This window comes from Myodes glareolus, chromosome 1 (genome assembly GCF_982192425.1).
Source record: "Myodes glareolus chromosome 1, mMyoGla1.1, whole genome shotgun sequence".
In the NCBI taxonomy this organism is placed as follows: Eukaryota; Metazoa; Chordata; class Mammalia; order Rodentia; family Cricetidae; genus Myodes; species Myodes glareolus.
The window spans coordinates 79,093,611-79,119,759 of record NC_142026.1 but is presented as its reverse complement, the minus strand read 5'-3'; the positions used below and the strand labels follow the sequence as shown (position 1 = coordinate 79,119,759).

Here is a 26,149-nt window from a genome sequence, read left to right as displayed (position 1 = left end):
ACTTCTTCATTTCCTGTGCACCAATTCCTTTCATACTCACATAATAAGATTGTGGAGCTTCACTCCAAATATTGGGAAAAGGACACAATAACAACTTTCCTCATAATAAAACCAACTGCAGTTCCTGCCAAAGTAAATTCCCTTTTCAAGAGCATACTCTCCTAATTAAGAGAAAAGTTATCCCTGTCCAGAGACTTAGTTGATTTAGCAATTCAATTTGAATTAGCAATTCACAGGTTATTCGAAGAATATAGGTCAACCAACAAACCACTCAGGTGGCCTCACAGCATAACTGGTTCCAAAGAGCTTCCGTAGTTGCCCTATGGCTCTGGAAGTCTCCAGGTCAGCAAATGAACTCCAGGGCTGGAAGTCACTAGTGATAATGGTACAAGGAAATTACCAGGGCCAATCTTTACAGACCAAAGGTAAGACATACTAGGGGGAGGAGAAATCTATTCCTTTGGGGTCAAGTCATGGGGTGGGGGGGGGGGGGGTGAGTCATGTATTTGACTTGAAAATTGAGTGCAAGAAATCTCCATAAATGGAAACCGAGGACAATGCAAGCCAAGATGGGAAAACAACCTAGGTAAAATGAGCTCTAAAGAAAAAGAGACAGAAAGACAAAGAAACTGAAGAAAGAAAATACTACCCTTAAGCAGAGGGAAACCAAGTCATCTGCCTGAGCTACCGGCTTCCTTAATACAGTCTGTCCTACCTTGACAAAAGAGATTTAACACAGCCCAGAGAAGAGCTCCCAGGGCTGCTCCAGGGTAGCAAAAAGAAAGCCACAGACTATTGGGATTTAGAAATAATTTTTATCTATCTGAGGGAATAAGACTCACACATGTACTGAGAGTCACTTGTTTTAATTCTCTCAGGTTGAATTTCTCTTTCCTTATTGCACACAGCTTATATATACCTGATAGAAAGCTCTGAGTAATAAAAACTGGTTACATTTGAAGGTCACATTACATTTCTTGAGTAAATGATAAGGAGCAAGTAGAGTCATCCTAATACCATATATGAAATAAATCTGTCAGCTCCCCAATTAGTGTGTCAACTGTAACTGTAAATGGGAGATCCAGCCATTCCATTATCTACTGAGATAGATTATAAAAGGGGACAAAGTTAAACTACTTGAGAGTCCAGAAAATAGAGAAATTGTGCCTTATATTCTATATTTATAACTGTGATAAATATTCTATACTAACATTCATAATAGTGTTGGTTTCTTAGACTGGTAGCACTGGAAAGACAGGAAAATATAGAGTGCAGTTGGTACGAGTATGAGTGAATAACCATGGCAATTAGTGGCTGCAAGGCTCTGTGGTGTGCAGGCTGTAATGTGAAAGCAGGAGTATAGTGCTGAGTGCTTGGAACTTTCTCACGGACAGCGACATTAAAAGAATCCCAAAACCTAAGATATATTCTATCCTGCATGAAACCTCAGATCACAAGGAAACAAACTTGTAACTCTTTTGCAGGATTATGAAATTAGATTATGCCTAGCTAGGAAAACTTTTCCCATGATATAACTACATGGGGAGAAAAAAAAGCTGTTTCTCTCTGAACCTTGGTTAATTGCTTTTTCTGTCAACCACGTAAATATCAGGATCTAAAATGAACAGTTAGCTGAATCTGGCATCTTGTATCATAAAACTTAGCTCATGCAGAGTTAACTGCTGAGAAATTTGTGCAGGGAGTTAATCATCGGTCTTGTGTTATTAGCAAGACATTAGCAAGAGAAAAACTTGCAGCAAAGTTGCTTTATGACTATAACCTTAGTTCAACAAAACAGACACCTGGCAACTTCGATTTTGTGAAACTGAACTGCAGCTGGCTATCTGTCCTTGTAAACCAGGACAGCATTTTTTGAGAAAGTTTACCTTACAATCCATTTGCAGGGGGATTTGGACTAATTTGACCTTACTTTGGGGCTGTAAACCAGCTGACAGTATAAATGCTATCTTTGTAGCTGGCAATACCATTAATATCCTATGCCAGTCTGACCTAATGACTTAAAAGTTTTTTAGGTTTCTCACCATATTTGTGGAACAAAGTCCTAGCTATTAAGGCATGTTTTATTCATCAAAATTACACAATGTCAGAATAAATCATCTTTCTGCCAATCCACAGAAAGAAATGTGCCCAAGATGTTCATGAAGAAACATACTGTCAACTCAAGTTGTGGGAGAAAATTGCATGGCTGTTTAAGAAAGACATGTAGTAGCCGATGAGAAAATTGCAGACAGAAGCAAACAGTATTTATAGTCCATGACAAGACAGTTGATGTCCAGTAATGCTGCCCATTAGGGATTTAATCATCTGGAGGGTTGACCTGTTGAATATTAGTTGTCAAATGCTGCATATGGCTATGGATTCTGGCGGAGATTGAACAATGGGAGGACTCAAAATTAGGTTTCATCTTTCCTTTTGCATGCATAGCATAGCATTATCCATTGTATCCCTCCCCACCCAGTTCACTGAAAGAATCTGGGAAACCTTGGGTCAAGTCTGGTGGAGGATCAAAGGCAGTCTCTTTGTGTGGTTAAGTATGATGGTCTTAGGTAATACCATGAGACAAGGCTTTTCTGAGTAAAAGTGCCACAAAAAGCAAAAATTCAGTTTTACTACAAACTGAAGAATCATTTTAATAAGAATTTTTAATTTTAATGAGGATTTAATTTTAACAAGGATAATTAAAACCAGTCTTGTTGAAGGAGAGAGGGCCTGCTTTCGGTCCCAACATAATCACACAGAAACTGTATTAATTAAAACACTGCTTGGCCATTATCTCTAGCCTTCTATTGGCTAACTCCACATCTTGACTTAACCCATTTCTATTAATCTGTGTTCACCATGAGGTCATGGCTTACCGGGAAAGATTCAGCATGTCTCACCTGGCATCTCCATGGGGTTCTCTCTCTCTGATTTCTTCCTCCCAGAAATTAGTTCTGGCTTCTTCGTCTACCTAAGTTCTGCCCTATCAAGTCAAGCAGTTTCTTTATTGATTAACCAATGAAAGCAATACATAAACAGAAGGACTTCCTACACCACTATCTCATTTCACAAAGTGACTCATCAGAGCCAAGGGTTTTGGTGAAGCTGTAAACCAAAATGCAGGGCCTATTGGTGTAATTGCCTTGTAGATAAAGTGGCTTTTTTTTTTTTTTGCTGACTCTCCTTCTGTTACAAATTTGGGCTTTATCTCCCACAGTTCAGCATTATTTGAGCTATGGAGTCACACAGTCAAGAAACCTGCTTCTCACTACCAGGTATTTGTTCCTCTCTCCTATGTAAACATAGAGTCTCCTGTCCTGCAATTATCTTTATTGACAGGTATGTGGTTAGCATTCAGGCCCATTTAAAACATTTCCAGACTTCCAAGGACCGCTACATGCCCGGCACTGCTAATTCACTGCTGCTCAGAAAAAATAGAAAAAAAAATAAGTATGCCTTGGTTCTACCTCATTTATAGATAAGAAAAGTAATGACCTAAAACTAAACTTGAATTAAAAGATTCCTAGCTCCTCACTTCACCTTCACCTCAGTTTCCTGACAATTTTAGTTTGGGAGATTTACTGTTTGTGTCTTACTCTCAGGAAAAATAGCTATCTAGCCCAGAGGAAGAGAAACCTTCACTGGTGGCCCTGAAAAGCATCAACTTTGCTAAAAATGAAGCTTGCAAACATTTAACAAAAACACTAATGGACCAAGAGCCATAAACTTCCCAATGCGTGAAAGGTTTCTTGAGTCTTTTTAGCTGGGTAAGAACAAAGAGAGTTAACAGAAGTGCAAACAGAAAGAAGTGCGAACAGAAAGCAGCTGGAGCAGAAGTTAAAACAGAAGCAAAATCATCCCAGAAATTCAGATATAGAAAAATAAAAAAGTTAGAGCTAAGAAATTATAGACAGTTGGAACAGAAGAACTGGAATAAAGCACCACGAAGAGAGAACAATAAAGACACATGGATAGAAAGAACATATTATGAATACACTTATTGACCCTCAAATTTTAGTTCCTTTTGCTTATTGTGGCACCTTTATGTTGAACCCTGAGAAAAAAAATCTTAGTCTGAACCTTTAAGGTCTTGTGGCTTTGGTTAAGCTGTCAGTCAGTCAGTTTTTAAAACTTGTCTGTTTCTCCCCTGATCAATTTTTCTGTAGTCTTCCCCACATCTTGTGGATATTTGCCCTTAGAAACATCTTTAAATACCAGGTCTAAGTTAGCATCTCATTCTATCAATCTGACATTTCTTCAGGGTCATCTTGGCTGAGGTTAGGATGTATTTAGGATCAGCCACTCATATTTTACTGCTAATAATGTCAAATCATAGGGTCTGAACAGACTCTCAGCAACTAAAAGCAACAACTGCTCATTCACAGGGCCTGGCTATGATTACAAGCATGCAAAAGAAAGCTCACAACTCCCTGTAACTTCAGCCATGGAGCATCTGACACCATCTTCTGGTATTCTCTGGTACCTGACAATCACTTGTTGTGCACAGACTTATACACATAAATTAATTTTAATTAACTTTTAAAAAACAATATATACATGAAGAAAACCTTTATAACAATCTGGAACCAAGAAATATATCTGTATTTTCAACATTTGCATTTCTGGTTTCCTAAAAGGCCAGAAGTGGTATCAGATTTCTTAGATCTGAAATTACAAGTTATTTATTTTTTTAATTTAAAACAATATTATTTTACACACCAATCCCAGTCCCATCTTTCTCATCCTCTTGTTTCCTCAATTTTCTCCTTACCTCACCCCTTCTACTCCTCTGACAGGAGGAGATATCCCACAGGGAGTCAACAAAGTTTGTCACAACACTTGAGGCAGGACAAAGGCCCTCTCCCCTGTATCTAGGCTGAGGATATATTCCTCCATAAGGAATGGGCTCCAAAAAGCCAGTTCATGCACTAGGGATAAATACTGGTTCCACTGCTAGTGGCCTCAGAAAGTGCCCAAGCCAAACAACTGTCACCCATACTCAGAGGGCCTAGCTCAGTCTTATGCGGGTTCCCCAGCTGTCAGTTCAGTCAGCAAGCTCCCACTAGCTTGGGTCCGCTCTTTCTGTGGGTTTTAGCATCACTGTGTTGGCCCCTTTGATCATAACTCCTCCCTCTCAATGCGTGGACTCAAGGAGTTTGACTGGTGCTTAGCTGTGGATCTCGGCATCTGTATCAATGTTACTGGATGAAGGTTCTATGATGACCCTTAAGGTAACCATCAATTTGATTACATTTAGGTACTCTATCCACTATTGCTTAGATTCTTAGCTGGGATCATCCTTGTGGATTCCTGGGAATTTCCATAGTACCTGGTTTCTCATTAACCTCACAATGGCTCCTTCTTTCAAGATATCTCTTTCCTTGCTCTCCCTCTCTATCCTTCACCCAACTTGACCTTCCCAATCCCTCATGTTCTCTTTACTTCCCTTCTCCACTCCTCATTCCCCTACCTCACTAATTGGGTTATTTCCCCTGCTTTGTTAATTTCTTCCATTTAAGTGTTTTAACTATGTTCATGTGTTTTAACCTGGGCAATGGTGTCTATTATCTACTTATGTAAGCTCTACCCAGGAAGAGGAAACCCAGGAAGTCATCTGACTGCAAGTGGTCTTAATGGCACTTATTTGGGTTAAACAATTATTTTTGTTTGTAGTGGATGGGAGTATACATATGCAATAGACCAACTGCAGAAAATACGAAATAATTTTGTGAGGCTAATATGGGTCTCCAACAGATTGAACTCAGGTCATCAGGCTTAGCAGCAATCAACTTCACTAAGTCAATTCTCTGGCTTTCATTTGTATTTCTGAGAAAGTGTTATCAAAAAGTGTTTAGTCCTTAGAATAAATTAACCCATCCAGGAGAAAGTGGTAGAAATATATTATTTTCATTTGCAAATAGGATTCTTGTTCAAATTGTCATATTTTCCTCTATCCTTGGAGGAAAATATATTTACAATCTGACAAGACAGTGTTTTAGTGATGTAAAGTATCAGGTAATCTTATTTGAGCATCTGTGAGAAGCCTCAGAGGAAAATATGATCACCATATGAGGAAGGAAAAGTGTAGACCCCACAAAGTTGTCTTCTACTTTCCACATATCTGTCCTAGTCTAAAAATAAGACCGGACATATGAAAATGCTGCTTCAGATACACACATAAGGTATTTACTGTTTCTTATATTTCTTTTAGCAAGCATTTTAGCATTAACATTGTTAAAACATGAAGAGAAAACATCAGGTACTGGGAATTCATCATCTACCTCTGGATTGTACTCAGGAGGCTTAAACATAAGAACCATGAGTTCCAACATCTCCCTTACTAACTACTGACATCCCAGTTAGGTTGGATAACAAACAACATCGCAAGGAAATTTATAAAAATATGAAAAACAAACCAGGAACATCAGTCCATGACCCTTTTACAGACAGATTTACTTGCAAATTATGATAACAAACTGCCTGATATTTAAATAAACAATGGACACATTTGGTGAGTGATATCCCATTTAATACAGTGCAGCAGAAAAATAACTATCATTAAGGAGAAGCACAATGGAGGAAAAGCAAAGTCACAGAATAAATATAAGGACTTCAAAATAAAATTTAGCAAGTGGATTTGCCATATATAGCATATTTTAATATCGACTTCAAATGTTACAAAATAGAGACCACAATGTAGTTATTTCCACCATCAGTCTCGAGGGAACATGTAGTAATTTAAGTTCTTCAAGGCTAAAATGAAAAAGATTTTTGTTCTCCTTGAAAGTGATGGCAACTATGATATCTAGAGTCTTTATCCAATCATTTACATGAATATGGCCTTTCTCTTGTATGAATTCTTCACTATTTCAGGATTTCAAGTTGATATAGAGAGGCTTTAAAAAACATATATGACTAGAGACATGGCTGACCAGTTAACAAAAATTCATTCCCAGAAACAAGATCAGGTCTTTTACATCTTCCTATAATTCCTGCTACAAGAAGATTCAAGGGTCTAATCTTCTTGGGAGCCAGAATGCACATTCACATACATACACAAATACATACTAACATCGCATAATTAAAATTAAATAAAATCTCTAAACAAATTTTCCCTCATGAAGGAATTTCTCTGATAAGTATTCATTCCTAGTACACAGGTGTTGAGGGTATCATCATGAATTGATTCAGAATGCAAGCATGTAGGCTTGAAGTCAGAAAAATCAACCTCCAGTTGGCGACATCATTTGAGAAGATTCGGGACATGCTGCCCTCTTGGAGGAAATATGTCATTAGGGATATGCTTTCATAATTTATACCTAAAAACTATTTCTTGTTCCCACTTTCTGCTTCATGCTACAGGTTGAGGATGTGAGATCTTTGCCTCCTGCTTTAGCTGCCATGACTGACACCTGTTGCTATATCACTTTCATGGTGGTCCTGTACCCCTCTGGAATCAAGAGTCAAATTAAACTCCTTCGTAAGTTGACATAAACATAATGTTTTATCACAACAACAGAAAAGGCACAAATATCCATAAACCTTTACACCTGTCATTGAAGAGATGTATGAAATCTAAAAGGGTTATTATATCATTTAAATTCATAGGGGTTTTTCCATGAATTTGCAGGTACGAACAAAATAAAGAAGGGCATTATACTTCTTCATCAGATTAATGATGTGGTCAGAAGATTTTTTTTTCTCCAGAATAAATATACTTGTGAAACATAAATGTGTTGGCTAAAGATCTTACCAAATCCTTTATAGTTAAATTCTCTTCTGCATGGGTTTTTTTTTTAAGGTCTTCAAAGACTATTTTGATAGGCACAGGCTTTAACAGAATGATTGCACACTGAAAGTTTTAATCTTATACAAAAGCTATCATGAGATACAAAACCTTGACTACATTTATAGGAATTCTCTGTAGTATGATTCTTTTCCCATGATGTAAAGACTACAAAGACATATAAAGGCTTTACAACATTGATTACTTTAATAGGTTTTTCCTCCTATTTGTTTTCTTTTATGTATTTGGAGATGATTCTGTTGTGAAAAGGCTTTCTCATATTGATTACATTTGTTGGGTTTCTCTCCAGCATGTGTTCTTTTATGATTGTTGAGATGACTCTGTTGTGTAAAGGCTTTACCACATTGTTCACATTCATAGGGTTTCTCTGCAGTATGTGTTCTTTTATGGATTAGAAGATTACTGTTACTTACAAAGGCTTTACCACATTGATCACATTCATAAGGTTTCTCTCCAGTATGCATTCTTTTATGTCTTTGGAGGTGATATTGTTGTGAAAAGGCTTTCTCACAATGATTACATTTATAGGGTTTCTCTCCAGTATGTGTTCTACTATGCCTTAGAAGATGACTATTCTGTGCAAAGCCTTTACCACACTGTTTGCACTCATAGGGTTTCTCTCCAGTATGTGTTCTTTTATGATTTTGGAGACTACAGTTAACTGCAAAGGCTTTCCCACAATGATTACATTCATAGGGCTTCTCTCCAGTATGGGTTCTTTGATGCAACAGAAGACTGCTGGCACATGCAAATGCTTTGCCACATTGATTACATTCATAGGGTTTCTCTCCAGTATGTGTTCTTTTATGCCTTTGGAGATGATAATGTTGTGAAAAGGCTTTCCCACAATGATCACATCCATAGGGTTTTTTTCCAGTGTGGGTTCTTTCATGTGTTTGCAGGTGACTGTGACATGTAAAGGCTTTCCCACATTGGTTGCATTCATAGGGTTTCACTCCAGTATGTATTCTTGTATGCATTCGAAGATGACTGTGAAATGCAAAGGCTTTCCCACATTGATTACATCCATAGGGTTTCTCTCCAGTATGTGATCTGTTATGATTTTTGAGCATACTCTGATGTGTAAAGACTTTACCACATTGATTACATTCATAGGGTTTCTCTCTAGTACAGACTCTTTCATACCTTTGAAGATGATTATGATATGCAAAGGCTTTAACACATTGAGTATTTTCAGAAGGTTTATCTTCAGTATGGCTTCTTTTGTGCCTGCAATAAAAATTGGCGTATGTAAAAGCTTTACCACATTCATTACACTGCTGACTATATCTGTATAAATTAGTTTACAATTTGGTCTAATTATAAAAGGCAATCAAATCTTAAGCTTTTATCACTTTGTTTACACTCATGTTGCTCCCCTTCATTAAGGATTGCTTTTCATTTTTGAATACACCTGTGATGTAAGAACCTTTATTACAGGACTGACGTTTAAAATATCAGTTTTCCATAAGAGATTTTTCATGTAGTTGAAGAGAACTGGAAAGTCAGAAACTCAGAGATTTACCACACATTAGATTCATAAATTTTCCTATAGTGTGAGTCATACCATGTCTGTAACGTTAACCACAAATCTAGCATTCATAGGGCTTTTCTGCAGTGTGAGTTTGTTGATGTATTTCTAATGAAGTTGGAAAAGCAATTACTTGTAAGCTTGAATCACATTCAACAACTATACTCAATATGGGGAAAACTAGAAATCTTCTAATTGTTCTGAGGGGAAGAAGGATATGTCACTACATTCATTATTCCATATTCATATGGCTTGTATTCATAGTGACATATTATATACCTATTAAATGGAGAAAACAAATAAAGGGTGTCCTTGTAGCATTCACACATTTGATTTTCTTTTCCTCACATATATATAGTAGAGTAACTAAAGTTTCTCCACAACAACTGCTCTTTGGTTCTTGAATCTAACTACACCTCCTCTCATTAAACTTAACAGAGTCGCAACAAGAACATGAGTAACATAAGGTCTACTATAGACTATGTGCTGCTCAGAAGGTTTTGGACATATACTTATCACCTATTCAACATGTAAACATTTAGTGGTATGAAACTAAATGGATTGGCAGTTCTACAGCATAGTTCTCATGAGGCTATGATTAAAATGGTGATATCTGTTAAGGCATTGTTTCCTTGTCTTTCTTCTTAAATGAATAACTTGCAAACACAATTCACCTACTTAACATTGAGGTACATGGTTTTGAGAATTAAATAATCATCGACGCCCTTTAAGCTGTGCTAATATATTGCTGCTTTCTTCCAGACACCTTAAAATTTCTTCTGAGGCCTATTTCTATTAGCTTGGACATGCAAATTACCTTCCATGTCTGCTAGAACTTTGACAATGTTCTTCAATATTATGATCTTCCCATTTGTAGCCTAAAATACAGTACAAGAAAATATATGTTATTTGAAATTGTGCAAAATTTAAATTATTATCAGTGAACTTGAGAACCATGCCTGATTTTTTTCATATCATCCTTCCACAGTTTCAATCATAATTACAGAAGAACATCAATAACCAAAAAAAAGTTGTTCCATTATTTTAAAATGTGAAGGAAAATTAACAGTCTTACCTATAGCAGTGAGGTTCCTACAGGTCTCCAGCATCACGTCATTGTAGAGACTCTTCTGGGAAGGATCCAACAAAGCCCACTCTTCCCGGGTGAAGTCAACATGCACATCATCATAGGTCACTACATTCTAAAATATCCCATAGATGTGGACAAAGAAAATGATACTGAAAACATAGTAAATGTACACTTCTTTGAAAATATTGATATTTAATTCTCATGCTATACACACATATTCCACGACACAGAAACGCTATTGCAATCACCAAGTCAGTTTAGAAGAAAACTGAAGAGGATGGTCACCTTTGTCATTTTTGAACCCTTTAAATGAGATATCACCTTGCTAGAGAAAAGTGTATTAACAGACATAGAGAGATGAGTAAACAGATCAGTAGTACTGAGTATGCATTAGAGAAATTGTATGAACAATTCCAACTGCAAAAAAAAAGTTGTACTGGCTCATACTTTTAATTGCAGCACTCAGAAAGCAGAGACAGATAGGTCTGCCTCTGAATTAAAAGCTACTCTCATTTATACAATCAATTCCAGCACAATCAGAAGTATATATTTAGATCCTGTCTCCCCTGCAAAAATCAAACAAACAAAAAGATAGAAAGAACTCAGTGGTTTGTTTTTTTCTTTTACTGAAATTCCTACAAAGAGTTATGCACTCACTCCAGTTCTGTATTCATCTTCCAGAAACCTAAAGTACCTTTCTAAAGTGTAACAATAACAAGATGTTAATGAAAAGAACTGAAGGTTTAAACAGATGAAGACCTGACCAATGTAAATGTTGATAATTAATCATAATAATAAATAATTATTTATTATATTGAATTATTATAAAATAATTATTTTATAATAAATAATAAATAATCAACATAAAGGACGTAAGATGGCTCAGCAATAAAGAGATCATATGGTCTTCCATGTGGTGGGTTTAAAAGCCAGTGCTTATGTGGGGAATTACAACTATCCAATATCTAAGCTCAGAGGTTCTGAAGTTATCATTTGATAATTATGAGGACAAGACACCCATGGGGTACACATCCATAAATGCAAATAAAAGACTCATTCATTTAAAAAGAATTCAAAGCAAATGCAACAGGCAGAGAAAATGTCACACACCTGCAAATCCAATGACTCAGAAGACCCAGGCAGTATTAGTGTCAGGAATGATACCCTCTGCCTAGTATCAAAATTGAAGATGTTGGTGGAGCTTAGTACAACAGGACATACTCAACATGTACAAAAACATACATTCCAGGTCCATCACCAAAAATATAAAAACAAAACAAAACCCAGGAATGTTGGCCCACCCTTAATCCCAGCATTGGGAGACAAAGTCAGGTAGATCTCTAACCTGGAGACCTTCTAAGTCTACAGAGCTACTTTCAGGACAACAAGAGCTACACAGACAAACATTGTCTTCAAATACATAACTAAGAAAATAAATACAGCATGCTACCGAAATGGTTAAGCCATTCAACAGCAATGGTTTCTACTGTATGTTATATAACTTAGGGGTAAAATCTATAACGCTGGTGGTGTCATGAAAGAACAAGAAGGAAACTGGCTTGATCAGTTTCAACCACAACACAGTAGACACACACACACACTAAGGCTAAGAGCCCTCATCTCCAATCCTGAGTGAGTAATTTCATCCAGAAGAGTTTATCCTACTTAAGGTTCCACCGGCACCCCTAAAGAGAGCCACCAAGTAGAGACACATGTTCAAATATATCATCTGTCTAGAAGTTATTGAATTCAATCAACTACATTCAGACCCAAGACACAACAGGCTCATGGTCATTCATGAAGAAAATACAATTAACCACTTCAATTATCCTCAGAGTCTCCAACAGTCTCTATTCCATTCAAATTTTCAAAATCTCTTCTGAACTCAGGATAAACTCTGATTGTCACATCTTGTAAAATCAGAAAACAAGTCATATCTTTCCAAAACACAACTGGAATTTTATCTCAGGTGAAACAGAACACAAGATGTATAGGGCCTGAAAGACAGAGAAGAAAATTAAAGACATGTGGCTAAAATAGCAATGAATTTGGGAGAACACGATTTGTTACAGCAACAGAATACTCAGACTAACATTTGCCCAACCTGAGAAACAAACAATCAATTAACATATGTTACTGGAAAAAATATTACAAGATATTATAAACAGTCACCAAACATTCAGGTTGTACAAGAACAGGGCACAACAGCTGTTGATCTTTCAAAGACACCAACAGTCTTAACTTTAAAAGGGTTGACAGACAAACCTAAATGGGCTGCACAAAAGCCATTAACAACAGAGAAACTGAAGACTTTAGAACACTGTTACAGGAGCACATAAATGCTCAGCAAATTGAAGAATCAACCAGCCCTTGGAATACTCCTGCATTTGTTGTTTAAAAGAAATCTGGAAAATGGTATCAATGTAAGATTTTCCCACAGGGACTATTAAATAGTGATCCATTTTATATGGCAGTCAATCAAAATAATATGTAAGCAATGTCCTAATTCTAGAGTTTTCCATTATATGGATGACATTTTACTATCTGATTCAAATGTATAGACACTTTAGAAAGAATGTTTAAAGAAGTAAAGAAAATGTTGTCTTGTTGGGGATTACAAATTGCTCCTGGAAAATAAAAAAGAAATATCTACCAATTATTTAGGCTATCAAATAGGTTGACAAAAAATTAGACCCCTAAAGTGCAAATTAGACTGATTCGCAGGCTTTAAATAATTTTCAAACATTGCTAGGAGACATTTCAAATCTTTGGCCTACTACTTGGTTAAAATCTGAAGGACTGATTAATGTAAACAAAATCTTAGATGGTCACAAGGATTTAAATAGTCCCAGAAAATTATCAGCTGAAGCTGAGAGAGAATAGACTTTGACAGAAAAGAAACTACAGAAAGTACATGTGGAACATGTGGATCCGCATCTTAACTACGTTCTGGTCATATTACCCTCCAAATATTTCCCTACAGGAATTTTAATGCAGAGGTAAGATAATATCTTAGAATGACTATTTTTACCACATAAACCAAGGAAAACCATTGAAAACTTATATAGATAAGGTCTCTGAGATAATTCTGACAGAAAAATTGAGACTTTGTCAACTAGCAGACTAGACTGAGTAGAAATTATAGTACCTTTTATTTAATAAGGATGAAACCCACAAGTTATGGGCACAAAATGAACCCTGGCAAAGAATGTTTAGTAATTTTGGGATGAGATTAACAACAAATATCCCCAAAGTCAGAAAATTCAAGCTATAGCTTGAAGAGACTTAGCTGGATCTTTCCTTCCATTGTACAGGAAATATAAATAACTAGAGCCCCTACATTCTATAATATTAAAAACAAATCAGGAAAGGCAGGTTACAAATCAGAAAATTTAAGTAAAGTGGATCAAATCACTTATGAGTCTGTCCTAAAGTCAGAATTATATGCTATTCTCATGGTACTGAGGGATTTTAACGAACTCCTGAACACAGCTATAGATTTGCAATATACAGAAAAATTGTTTTGCATACAAAAACCACTGAATTTATATCAGATGATACAAAATTGACATCTAAAACCAGAAAAATAACAGTCTCATTAGGCAGGATTAAAACATTATACACAAATCTATTTTGGTTGAACTATAGCTATTTGGTTTCATGATAAGGTCATTCTTTTTCCAGATTCTTGATTGCCCTGGTCTATGGACCCCAAGAAATGGCCAATCAGGACATTTATGGGGCATCTAAAATTGATTATCTGATTCCAAAGATAATCTCAACTACTGTTGAAAGAGGAAAGCTCTCAACCACCATTCTGCCTCTCACTGTACTGTGACTCCACCACCTTCAAAGTTGGTCTATGAACCCGGTTCTTGCACAGGTCCCTCTTCATTTATAAGTCCTCACTAAAAGTCGATGAGATTGGTGGTCACTCATTAACTGGATTATTTTTCCTTCTCACTGATCACTCAAGGCCGACACTGGAAAGAGTTGCAGGATTGTCTACCCAGCACTGGGGAACAGAGGCAAGATTGTTCAAAGCAATTCTCAATTACAAAGCATGAGACAGTGATATTAAAGTACACAGTCTCCTCTTCCGGTCGCAGGCGTTTCGGGAGCCGCCAGTTACCCTCAAGGTGACAGGTGGCCGGATCTGAGTAGCCCCAGCCCTCATCTTAGTCTCTCCTGCAGGTCCAGCCATGGCCAAGTTCAAGAACCACACCACACACAACCAGTCCCGGAAATGGCACAGAAATGGCATCAAGAAACCGCGGTCACAAAGATACGAATCTCTCAAGGGCGTCGACCCCAAGTTCCTGAGGAACATGCGCTTTGCCAAGAAGCACAACAAGAAAGGCCTGAAGAAGATTCAGGCGAATAATGCAAAGGCCATGAGTGCCCGAGCAGAGGCCATCAAGGCCCTGGTGAAGCCCAAGGTGGTGAAGCCCAAGGTGCCAAAGGGCCCCACCCGCAAACTCACCCGGCTCGCGTTGATTGCTCACCCCAAGCTTGGGAAGCGGATTAGAAGCTATATGGCCAGGGGTCATAGGCTCCAAAAAACAAAACCCAAGTGTCCCACGCCCAGTCTCGCCAGCAAGAACGATGCGGGGCACTTAGGATTCTTCTGCAGTAAAGCTTTTATGCGTCTTGAGAGGGAGAGCATAAGCTTACATGGCGGAGACCCCAATGAGGGGAACCCAGCCCTTATAAAGGAAACAGTCCTCGTTTCTGACGCGTCACTCTTGGATTGGTCCACTGCCCATTATCCCAGATGATGCCTCGGGAGTAGGCAGGGACGCAGCAGTAGAGAGTTACCAAGCACCTGCGCTGGAATTAAGGGCGTGTGCTACAACACCTTGAACTCACAGAGATCTGCCTGTCTCTGCCTCCCAGGCATTGGGACCAAAGGCGTGTACTACCACACCTTGAGGTCACAGAGGTTAATCTGCCTCTGCCTCCCAGGCATCAGGACTAAAGGCGTGTACCACCACACCTTGGGGTCACAGAGGTCAATCTCTACCTTTGTTCCTAGAAGCAATGGAGAATGTGGTCCGGCCCTCCACACCCAAGGTTCAAGCCAAGGCAGAGGCCTCAGCTGCAGCTCAGGTTCCCAAAGGTGTCCAGGACCCTGTGAAGGCCCCATAAAAAAGGTCTCAGTCTGCCAATGTGAAGACAGATGGACTGGTGTGAATATCTACACAGTATTTGTAGATGATCAGGACCTTATGCTGTTTTTACAAATAAACTTGAGGCAAGATCTAAATAAATAAATAAATAAATAAAGTACACAGTCTCCCATGCCAGGATGGCAGAGCCTCACCCTACCCAAGGAATCCAAAGTGAACAAATCTCAGTAGCCAAGGGTACTACACAAGTCACCACAGGGACCAACAGAACCTCAGTCTGGCTCATTGTCCATGCCAGTACAAGCAACCTTGACAGCTCAGCTAATTTGTTCTTCCTGGTCTGGTGACAGTGGCCACCAAATTAGCCATGCTATGGTTGTCATCTTCCTTACACCTCCCTACAGCACAAAAGTAGGAGAATCCTGGAGAGAACGTGTAAGATAGCTCCCACTGGTGTTCTTCATTGTTAAGCTTTTCCAGAGTCCCTAGCTAGAGTCCTTAGCTAACACCACCTAGCTGGGCTTCACGACATCTGCAGTTACCAAACTGGGTAAGCAGAGATAAAATGACTCAGAGAGCAAAAACCCTCTCAGGTTTGTCCTGCCACACTAAGGTCAGAGAGGACCCAAATCTGGGAATTTTGTTGTTTCATAAAATCTACCATTCTCCCGGATCATTTCCTGCTCCTCTTCCAAGGCACAGGGTCCTATGCATGTACATTCAATTACACACTCCGTGGCCAGTGTTGTCAACCCTTTACTTCATAGCTGTGAGGTCCTGCAACCAAATACAAGTCACATTCAAACAGTAACTGTTGTTAAACAAAAAGAGGTCATGGATTAGAACACAATGAAGGGTCTTTGGGAGGGCTTGGAGGCAGAAAAGAGATGTGGAACAATGTAATTATAATTCCAAATAATTCTGTTAAAAGGATGAAACAGGCTTATGGCCATGTGCTCCAGAAACTAGGGAGTTGTATTAGAGCCCACCAAGCCCTACTCACATCCTTTCTCTCAGGGTATACATCTTACACCTGGAAAACACAGTAATAAACACAGTAACATTTTATCCAGTTCTTCTATTTAGGTTGAACTGGTGTAATTACAGTAATTAGTTTTATGAAAATTTAATTCTTTATCCAGATTCTTGATCATCTGGTCTGCGAACCCAAGGAATGCCAGTGAGAACATGTATTGATCATCAAAAATCGATTATATCACTACTCATTGCTAATGTCAACTACTATCAAAGCAGGAAAGTTCTCACCCTCCTTAAGGCCCACCCCTTTCTCCACTGAAACTACACCTATATTACAGTTTGTCAGTGAACTCAGTTCATACACAGGTCCCACTTCATTTGCAAATTCACATTAAAATCTAGAGAAGTTATAGGATACTCATTCACTGGTCTATTTTCCTCCTAAAGACCAGTCTAGGACAGCTTAGAAGGAGCTGTAGGACCATCTTCCCTGCCCTGGGAAGGAGAGGCAGCATTAGGTGTTCAAAACAATTCTCAGTTATATAGTGTAAAGCGAGCCTGAGCTACAGAAGAAATTGATTTAAACAAGTAGTTCTCAACCTTCCGCATGCTGTGACCCTTTAATACTGTTCCTCACGACGTGGTGACCCCGAAACCATAAAACTATTTTCAATGCTACTTCATAACTATATCTTTGCTACAGTAAAGAATTATAACATACATATCTGTGTTTACCGATGGTGTGAGGCCAGTCCTGTAATAAAGTCTTTTGATCCCCAAAAGGGAAACATGACCCCCAAGTTTGAGAAACACTGCTCTAAACTGATACAAGTAAACATATAAATAAGCAGAACTTAAGGAAAAATGGAATGAAATTCTTAAACTTGGAAATATTGGAAATTAGGAAAAGAGACCAGTGATGCATTTAAATAAAATGAAATTTAAAAATGATGCAAATAATTGCTGTCTTAAAATAATAAAAATAATTGGAAAAACACTTAGTTCTACTGACTTTGAAATGGAGTAGGCACTACCCTGGTAGAGGGAATGCCATTCATAAAAGAGTATATGACTTTGTCCCATGTACATGTTAGCCACAGAGTGTTGTAAGCTAACACATGGAGTTACAGCCAAAGGCCTGTGTCTCAAAACTCAGCTGAATTAGCTGTGTCAACCAGACTTGCACATATCTGTACAGGAGAGTTTGCTAATTAGAAACTGAATACTTAGTAGTTCCAGTTAACCTCCCTAAAATGTACACCCTCCAATTCTATCTGTCTTCAGTCACATGGAAGGAATTAACACATCAGGGAAATTACAGAGAAAGTCACTCTCTATGTCTCAGCAGTCCCTCATTGTAATGGAGACCCCTGTAGCCCACTGCCTTCAACTTCACTCTGTGATCTAGCTGCTGTCTAGTCTGTTTTCTCCTACAGTGTGGACAGTACACTGTTCCTCCTCTTCTGGTCTGAAGGAAGAAGCCGTGTTCCACACACAAACCCTTTCCCTGTTCTGCAACAGACGGTCCCCTATGTGACTCAAACTTGTAATCTTAATACTCTTGTGCTGCAGGTGTGTAATGCCAGCTTTAGTGTGGTTAGTCAGGAGCATAACAAGGGCAATGCCCTGCGGGGTACAGACAGAGTCCAAGTCCACCTCAAGGAACATAGAAGACCTTGACTCAAAAGTGCTTTTCTGAAAGACTGGAGACGTCACTGTTGTAGAATTACTGTACCTTTACATCACACGAAGTCTTTACATTAATTGTGTCCCTGTAAGGGTCCCTTGAGCAGGATTTAGAGGCTGGTTTTATTCTTATTTTCTTTTTTCAAGACAGGGTTTCTCTGTGTAGCCTTGGCTGTTCTGGAACTCACTCTAGTACGCCTGATTGGCCTTGAACTCATAAAGATGCAGGGACAAAAGGCGTGTGCCACCCGGGCTAAAGGTTGCTTTTTTAATGGGGGGGGGACACTCTCTGCTGGTTGAAAATCAGGCTGATCTCCTTTTTTATGGGAATATAGCTGCTTAATCCTGGGGGACAAACATTTACATCTTATCACACTAACTCCAACAGGCTTGGTTAGCTGCTGCTTATTTGGGGGGTAATTGGAATGCAGTACTCCTTTACCTAAATTCTACCTCGTGACTCGATACTTCCTAGGAACTGGAAAGTCCTTACCCCATCAATTCTACTCTTCTACATCACAGGTTAGCAGTAGAGTGCTACTCTACAAAGGAGATACCATTTTACAAGCTCCACAAAATTAACTCCAGATCGATCCTAAACATGAAAGTTAAATGTTAAAACTGTTGAACTTATGGAAGATATTAGAGAGACCAGCACTCTCTGATTCTGGCAAATATGTGTTCCATAGCGACAACACAAGCACTAAGGGCGCCGGCATTTCACAGTGATGTCAACAACAAGGATATTTCAAACAACAGTCCCAATCCAATGCGCAGACGCAACCGGCATAGTGAAGTTACTCAGAGACTGCCAGAGAGACCCAGCGAATGGCAAAGAATACACAGAACCGCTCAGGACCACACAGGACAATGCAGACCCACACTGGGGCATGCTGGACCAGCAGGACTATGCCGGACCATGCCAGACCAGGCAGGAACATGCTAATCTCTAAGTTTGGCCACTGGCTCCTACCCAGGCAGGGGAGGAACCACCACAGTCGCTCCCCTCGCACAAGAGACCGCTCCTCCTAGTCTGGGAATAACAGCCCCAAGCTCACCATGTCGTGGTTTTCTTGATCGCCCATACTCTTTGTTCAGCTCCCTGCATCAGAAACCTAAGCACAGAACACGCAACACAGCAGAGGAAATTACTGGAGTCAGCTTCACTTCCAAGCCAAGCCTGAAACAGGCTACCGGAAGGATCCCGCACAACTTCTGACGTCAGGTCGCCTGGAGAGCCTGATTGGCAAATGAAGCTTGAGTGACAAGAGCACCTCCCATAGGGTTATACTGTGCTTAAAGACACAGCAGGACGATTCTTGACCCTGCGAAAGACCTTTCCTACAGCAGCAGATAAATGCATTTCAATAGCACTTGCCCCTGGCAACAACTGCAGATCCTGCTGTCTTCCTGCTCTCCACAGGCTCTTCCCCTTCTTTGTTCTGGGCACAAATTGTACAGCCCACTATACTATGTGCAGTGGAGTGATTCCCTGTCACACAGGTGGAAGAGTGTCCAGAATATTTAACAACTAAAGAGAGATTTAAGGACCCAAAAGGAGCGGTTTGTTATTATGTGGCTTCACAATGAGGTCAGGTGAACTGATGGTAGTTTTTACCTGGTTAATCCTAAGCAGGATCAGCTAACAAATCCATTTCTGAACATGATCACAGTGTTAAAGCAGAAACATTTAGGTGCATTCTTACTACAAAGTAATGTAGAAACATATAAATTATAGAAAAGACGGAAAGAAATGGTCTGGCATGTTTATCTTGTACCACAGGTCTTAGCTGAAAATCAGGCTTACAGAGAAAGTAAATTGGCTTTGGAGCCTATGTAACCTGTCAATCTTGATGTCCCATGTAAAAGATGACTGTACCAATGCCACAGTTCTCACAGATACAAAAGTCAGAGAACACAAATACAGAAAACATCAAGGAAAAGTGACTTATCAGCACGGAATATTCTGTTCTTAGATTGACGGTTATGATGAGCTCTCTGACCCTCAGAATAAAACTGCTTTTGCCTCTGAGCAGGCTGGCTCAGTGGGAGGGCCACAGCTGCTTCCATGCAAGACCAAAAGGAGTTCATTGTAACTAGCCCTGGCTGCTCTGTGTCTTGGGGCTATGTCATCCCTGTAGAGATTTCAATCTTTCTGTTTTGTAAGCATTTTTTTTAAAAAAAATTGCTTATATAGTGTTTTGCTAGCATGTGTCTGTGCCTGCCCAGTACTTACTGAGGACAGAAGAAGGCAGGAGATGCCTGGGACTGGAGTTGCCTCAAATGGTTAGCTAGCACGTGGGTCCTAGAAATGGAACCTGGGTCGCCTGTAACAACACCTAGTGCTATTAATTGCTGAGTTATCTCTCTATCCCTCTTTTTACTTAAAATTTATTACCATAAATTGATAAATAAAAATATTACATCAATTTCCCTTTTATTTCTCCATTTCCCCCTCCCTTCCACATTTTTCCTCGTTTAGTATGGGTGAATATATGCTGAATTACATGACTACAACACGCTGTGTCCATTTTTGTTGACTGTACATCTGTGGAAAATTGGCTGACCATACGTTATTGGATAAACAATCAGGGAGCTAATCTCTGTGTGAGGCCTATTCTCTCAAATGAATGATAATTGTACTTTTGAATCAGCATCAGATGTCTCACCCTACTAGGCTGCTTTGTGTGGAGGGCAACCACATTCTCCATTACTTCAAGGGGTAGAGGTAGATTGACCTCTGTGACCTCAAGGTGTGGTAGTACACACCTTTAATCCCAATGCCTGGGAGGCAGAGACAGACAGATCTCTGTGAGTTCAAGGTGTTGTAGCACACGCCTTTAATCCCAGCATTGGGGAAGCAGAGACAGTGGGACTATAATGCACATGTGCTTGGTAACTTTCCACTGCTGCGTTCCTCCCTACTCCCAAGGCGTCATCTGGGTTGATGGGCAGCAGACCAATCCAAGAGTGACACGTCTGAAGCGAGGACTGTTTCCTATATAAGGGATGGGTTCCCCTCATTCTGGGTCTCTGCTTTGGAAGCTTATGCTCTCTCTCTCAAGACGCATTAAAGCTTTTCTGCAGAAGGATCCTGAGTGTGCCGCGTCATTCTTGCTGGCGAGATGGTAGCGCGGGACAGCTTTGGACAGGAAACATAATCAGGAAAAGAAAACATAGGATGGAAAATGCCTTACTAGTTAAGAGCACTGAGGATTCTTTCAGAGCATCCACCTTCCATTTTTAGTATATCTAGAAGCTCACTACTATCTGTATCTCCAGTATCAGGTGTTCTGACACGACCTCCTGGCCTACCTGGCCACCATAAGAAGGAGAGATTTAGCCCACAAAAATGATTTTTCAAGCTATGTGTGGTATCACAGTACTTTAGTATCAGCAATCTGGAAACAGAGTTAAGGAGATCACTGTGAGTTTTAAAGCCTGTGCTACATAGTCTACATACACACACGCACACGCACACACACACACACACACACACACAGGCACGCGTGCATACACATGAAAAGAACAAAGCTTAATAACATACAAGAATAGGAACTTTGAAGAATTGGGACATTTAATTAATTAAATAAGAAAATTAAAGACCTTTCCAGTGTCTGTCACTAGTTTCCAGAGAATCATTTTCAAAAATAAATATGGCAAAGCATGCAAGCATATGCCTTTAATCCCAGTCACTGGGAGAAACTGAATGTTTGACAGTGGGCAACCACCTTACCATGAGCCATGCTGCCCATCATGAATGTTATTGAACCCACCAACTCATACAGTAGGATATGTACAGCAGAAATCTATTATCAAATGGAAGAAGTATATAGAGATAAGGCCCAAACAGATTCTGAAGGCACAAGCTAGCTACTTGAAGAAGTTGTTCAAATGCCCATGATTTCTACTCCTGTTAGTGAACTGTCCTGATGAGGCCTATGGGGTAGAAGCAGTTTGGAGCTATTCCTGCTCCATTACAGAGAATAGACAGACCCTGAAAGCCTTCTCCTGAGAGTTAATTCTATCAGTCTGGTGTCCTCCAGTCCCCAGCAAATGTTATTGGAAAGTGGAAGTAAAATAGATACCCCACCCCACTCACACACTCAGAAACCCTGTGAAAGATTGAAATATTTTCCATTGCATATATTCACTGATGAGTTTTTTGCTTTCAGGGTTTTAGTTTGTTTGTTTGTTTCTTGTTTTGTTCTTTTGAGTCAGGATATCTGACAGCTCAGGCTTCTTAGACCTTGAGCTTTTGATCCTCATTACTCCTAAGCCTTGAGATGAGACAACAGATACACCACTATGGACAATTTATGTGGCATTGAGGATGGAAACCTGACCTTCAGGAATCCTAGACAAGCATTCTACCAATTGATCTACAGCACCTGGCAATTCATTTCTTTATCTAGGCTGTTCTGAATCTCATTAAGTTCCCAAAAATGACCTTGGAGTCCCATCCTCCTGTCTCCATCTCCAGAGTGCTGAGACCACAAGTGTGTACTGCCACACCTGATTCTGAGGCCTGTATCTTTAACCACACTGTGCAGCTGTCAACAGCAGAATTGCAACTATTATCCCCATAGTCAGGTGACTCAGACATGAGGCGGACACAGGGATGTAGGTAGCCCAAAGTTGCTGGGTGTTCTATAACCTTTTTGTATAGATGAACACTGTTTCCTCTTTCTCTGTGTGGTCCTTGCTGTCCTGGAACTCATTTTGTAAACCAGCTGGCCTCCAACTCACAAAGAAATGCCTCTTGTCCCAAGTGCTGGGATTAAAAGCATACTCCACCATTGCCTGACAAAGAAGGTCTTTTGGATCATGTCAGGTGACAGGTGATATGTTCCTGGTCTCAAATCTTTTGAATGCACATAAAGAATTTTTAGGTAATCAGAGTAAACCACAGTAGAGGCCCTCAGAGTCTCCATAAAAACAGCATGGGAGGCTCTTGACATGTACACCTAAAATAGTAAAGAAATGATAACAGCAGAATCAAAATTGCAGTGTTGTGTCAACCTCAAAAAGATAAAATATTGCTATATGTCACAGAGGGAGTGGCCAAATGAGATTTTTACAATATGAGATTTTTACAAATGAGATTTTACAATAAAGAAGGTGTCTATGGACTTGAATTAAGATGCAGCAAACCTGGGTCATTGAAGCATTGCTGGGCACATGTGAAGTGGTGAAGTTACTCTGCAATACTGTTCACCAGTTCCTTCAGTGAACATTACACAAATGTTTTCCTGATATCCAAGAAACCCTTGGTTGGATCCCCAGAAGTTAATAAGACAAGGCATGGTCATGTATGCTATGATCCTCGCACTCCTTGAACACATATTGAGTTCAAGCCAGCCTGGGCTGCATGTCATCCAGCCTCAAATTAACACATACACAAATAAAAATCAAACTGACTATCTGCAACTGACTGATATAATCTGCCTGAGCAATTCCAGCACTCTGGAGATGGAGGCAGAAGATCAGGAGTTGCAAAATAACTCAAGATCTATAGTGATTAAAACTACATCTGTATTAAATCCAAACACATGGGGTACTGTACCATCTTCCTGAATTGAAGGACTTGGGAGGTGGAAGTTGGAGGATAAGGTGTTTAATGTCATCCTAGTGTACATAGCAAGGTCCTGAGCTACATTAGGCAATAGCTCAATGAAACAAAGAACAAATTAAAAACCTAAACAAACACTATCAAAAACCAGACATGGAAGCTTATCCTATTCATTCCATGACTTTGGAGACTGAAGCAGGAGAACTGTTTTAAGTTTGAAGCCTGCATTACTTTAGATTGAGATCCTATCTCAAAAAAAAAATTAAAAATTACATATCTGTGTATCATAGTGGCACATGACTCTAAGCACAACTACTTGGGATACTGAAGTAGGAGGAGGATCCCAGTGCCAGCCAGGCTATATAGTAAAGCCAAAAACCACCTGGGCAACCTATTGAGACCCTATATCAAAAAAAAATTTTTTAGGGCAGACTCAAGGGAACAGGCCTGTAATACCAGGTTTGGAATAAAATTGGTCACATTCATAACTTTAGGGCTGTGGCAGCCAGGACCTATCTCAGTTTAGTTACATTAGGAGCCTTGCCAACAGCCAGTACGAATGTTATCAGACACAAAAGATGACAAGGATCACTGGGGAGGAAGAGATAGCTAAGCTCTCTGTTGAGTTCAACATCAGATGGTCTCCAAAGACAGTTGTGTCATCAGGACTTGCAAGGTTGGTGCAGGAGGGTTGTAATCTGAAACCAGATTAGGGAATGTCATGTGTTCAAGCCCAGCCTGGAATAGTTGGAGAAAGGAAGTTTCAAGTAACCAAAAAGAAAAAAAAAAGCATGTTTGATTTCCTGACCTTTCTTCTTCTCTCATTTTTCTTTAATGCCATTCTTTTCTGAGTTACAAGGGATGCTCTGAAAAGAGTTTCTAACTACAAATAAACAATCTGGACAAGAAAGGTGGCTCATTTGTAAAATGGTGCCTACTCCCAAGCATGAAGATCTGATGTGGGTCAGAAATCACATATTAGGAGAAAACCGACTCCTGTAAATTGTCCTCTATCACCCATAAACACACTCCCCACCCACAACAGCAGCTGCAACAAACATGTAATTTTTTTTTAAAAAAAAATCTGGTTGAATAGACTGATACTGTGCCATAGAACATTGACAAGGGATTTTGTATCCTATCACTCCTCTTAGAATCTAGTGACTCTGATGATGAGGACACAATCACTTATCTATTGATTCTTCATTTATTCACTGAATGGAGGAACTTTAATCTTGGTTGTCTTGGAATTTAGATCTATAAACATTTATGTAGAACATTTCCAAGCACATTGCTTTGAAGCATTGAAGACCCCTGTGTAGCATGAAATTTCTGTCCCAACCTGTCCTGCACCCATTCAGTTGCGAAGAAAAACACAGAAGCTTATATTAATTATAAACTGTTTGGCCTATTAGCTCAGGTTTATTATTAACTAACTCTTATAACTTAAATTAACCAATAATTTTTATCTATGTTTAGCCATGAGGATGGTACCTTTTCTCAGCAAGACATTCTCATCTTGCTTCCTTTGCATCTGGCAGGTGACTATGTTTCTACCATTCTTCTTCCCAGAATTCTTCTAGTCTGGTGGCCCCACCTATACTTTCTGACTGGTTACTGGCCAATCAGTGTTTTATTAAACCAATGTGGGTGTCTACTCTTTACAGGTTATAAGAGCATTATCCCATTTATTTATTTATTTATTTATTTATTTATTTATTTATTTATTAAAATTTCCACCTCCTCCCCTCCTCCCATTTCCCTCTCACTCTACCCCCTCTCTCTCTCCCTCCCTCTCCAGTCATAAGAAAAGTCAGGGTGCCCTTCCATGTGGGAAGTCCAAGGCCCTCCTGGTGTGGGAGAATTGTCTGTATTCTGTCAATCATATTTTAATAAAACGCTGATTGGCCAGGCAGGCAGTATAGGCGGGAAAGCCAGACAGGAAGTAGGGGTGGAGCAAAAAGACTGGGAGTATTCTAGCAAGCAGGAAGCTCCCTCTCCAGTTCTGCCCAGACCACCGGAGAGGAAAGATGTAAGCTGCCCCGCTGGAAAAGGTACTGAGCCATGTGCTAATGTAGATAAGGATAATGGGATAACATAAGTTATAAGAGCTAATAAGTAGCCTGACCTAATGGGCCAATCAGCTTTATAACTTATAGAGATCTCTGTATGATTGATTTTCCTTGGGAGTTGCTGGCTGTGGGGTACCGGGTGGAACAGAAACCCCAACAAGCCGACCGTCATACTACACCCTCCCCTCTCCATCCAGGTCTAGGAAGGTGTGCATCCAAACAGACTAGGCTCCCAAAAAGCCAGTACATGCAGTAGAATCAAAACCCAGTGCCATTATCATTGA

At 39.5% G+C, this 26,149-nt stretch overlaps 2 protein-coding genes across 2 annotated transcripts in view; one reads left to right on the top strand and one right to left on the bottom strand.

The window, feature by feature from the left end:
• The window catches only part of LOC146895926 (uncharacterized), a 76,271-nt gene that overhangs the window by 26,926 nt on the left and 23,196 nt on the right, over positions 1–26,149 (bottom strand). Inside the window, exons 2-6 of the mRNA XM_087897751.1 lie at positions 19,280–19,460; positions 11,539–11,599; positions 10,414–10,540; positions 10,156–10,216; positions 8,954–9,037 (exon numbers count right to left, since the gene is read on the bottom strand). Of these exons, the coding sequence (XP_087753877.1) occupies positions 8,954–9,037; positions 10,156–10,216; positions 10,414–10,540; positions 11,539–11,599; positions 19,280–19,460 (514 nt within the window). The remainder of the gene's footprint in view (positions 1–8,953; positions 9,038–10,155; positions 10,217–10,413; positions 10,541–11,538; positions 11,600–19,279; positions 19,461–26,149) is intronic.
• Positions 14,539–15,696, top strand: LOC146895927 (large ribosomal subunit protein eL29-like). The gene is made up of 3 exons (XM_087910494.1): positions 14,539–15,001; position 15,241; positions 15,502–15,696. The coding sequence occupies exons 1-3, from the start codon at positions 14,631–14,633 to the stop codon at positions 15,574–15,576; spliced, it is 447 nt and encodes a 148-aa protein (XP_087766620.1). The 5' UTR covers positions 14,539–14,630; the 3' UTR covers positions 15,577–15,696.

Coding starts and splice junctions, on each gene's coding strand:
- LOC146895927 (XM_087910494.1), top strand. CDS start 14,631: ATGGCCAAGTTCAAGAACCACACCACACACAACCAGTCCCGGAAATGG.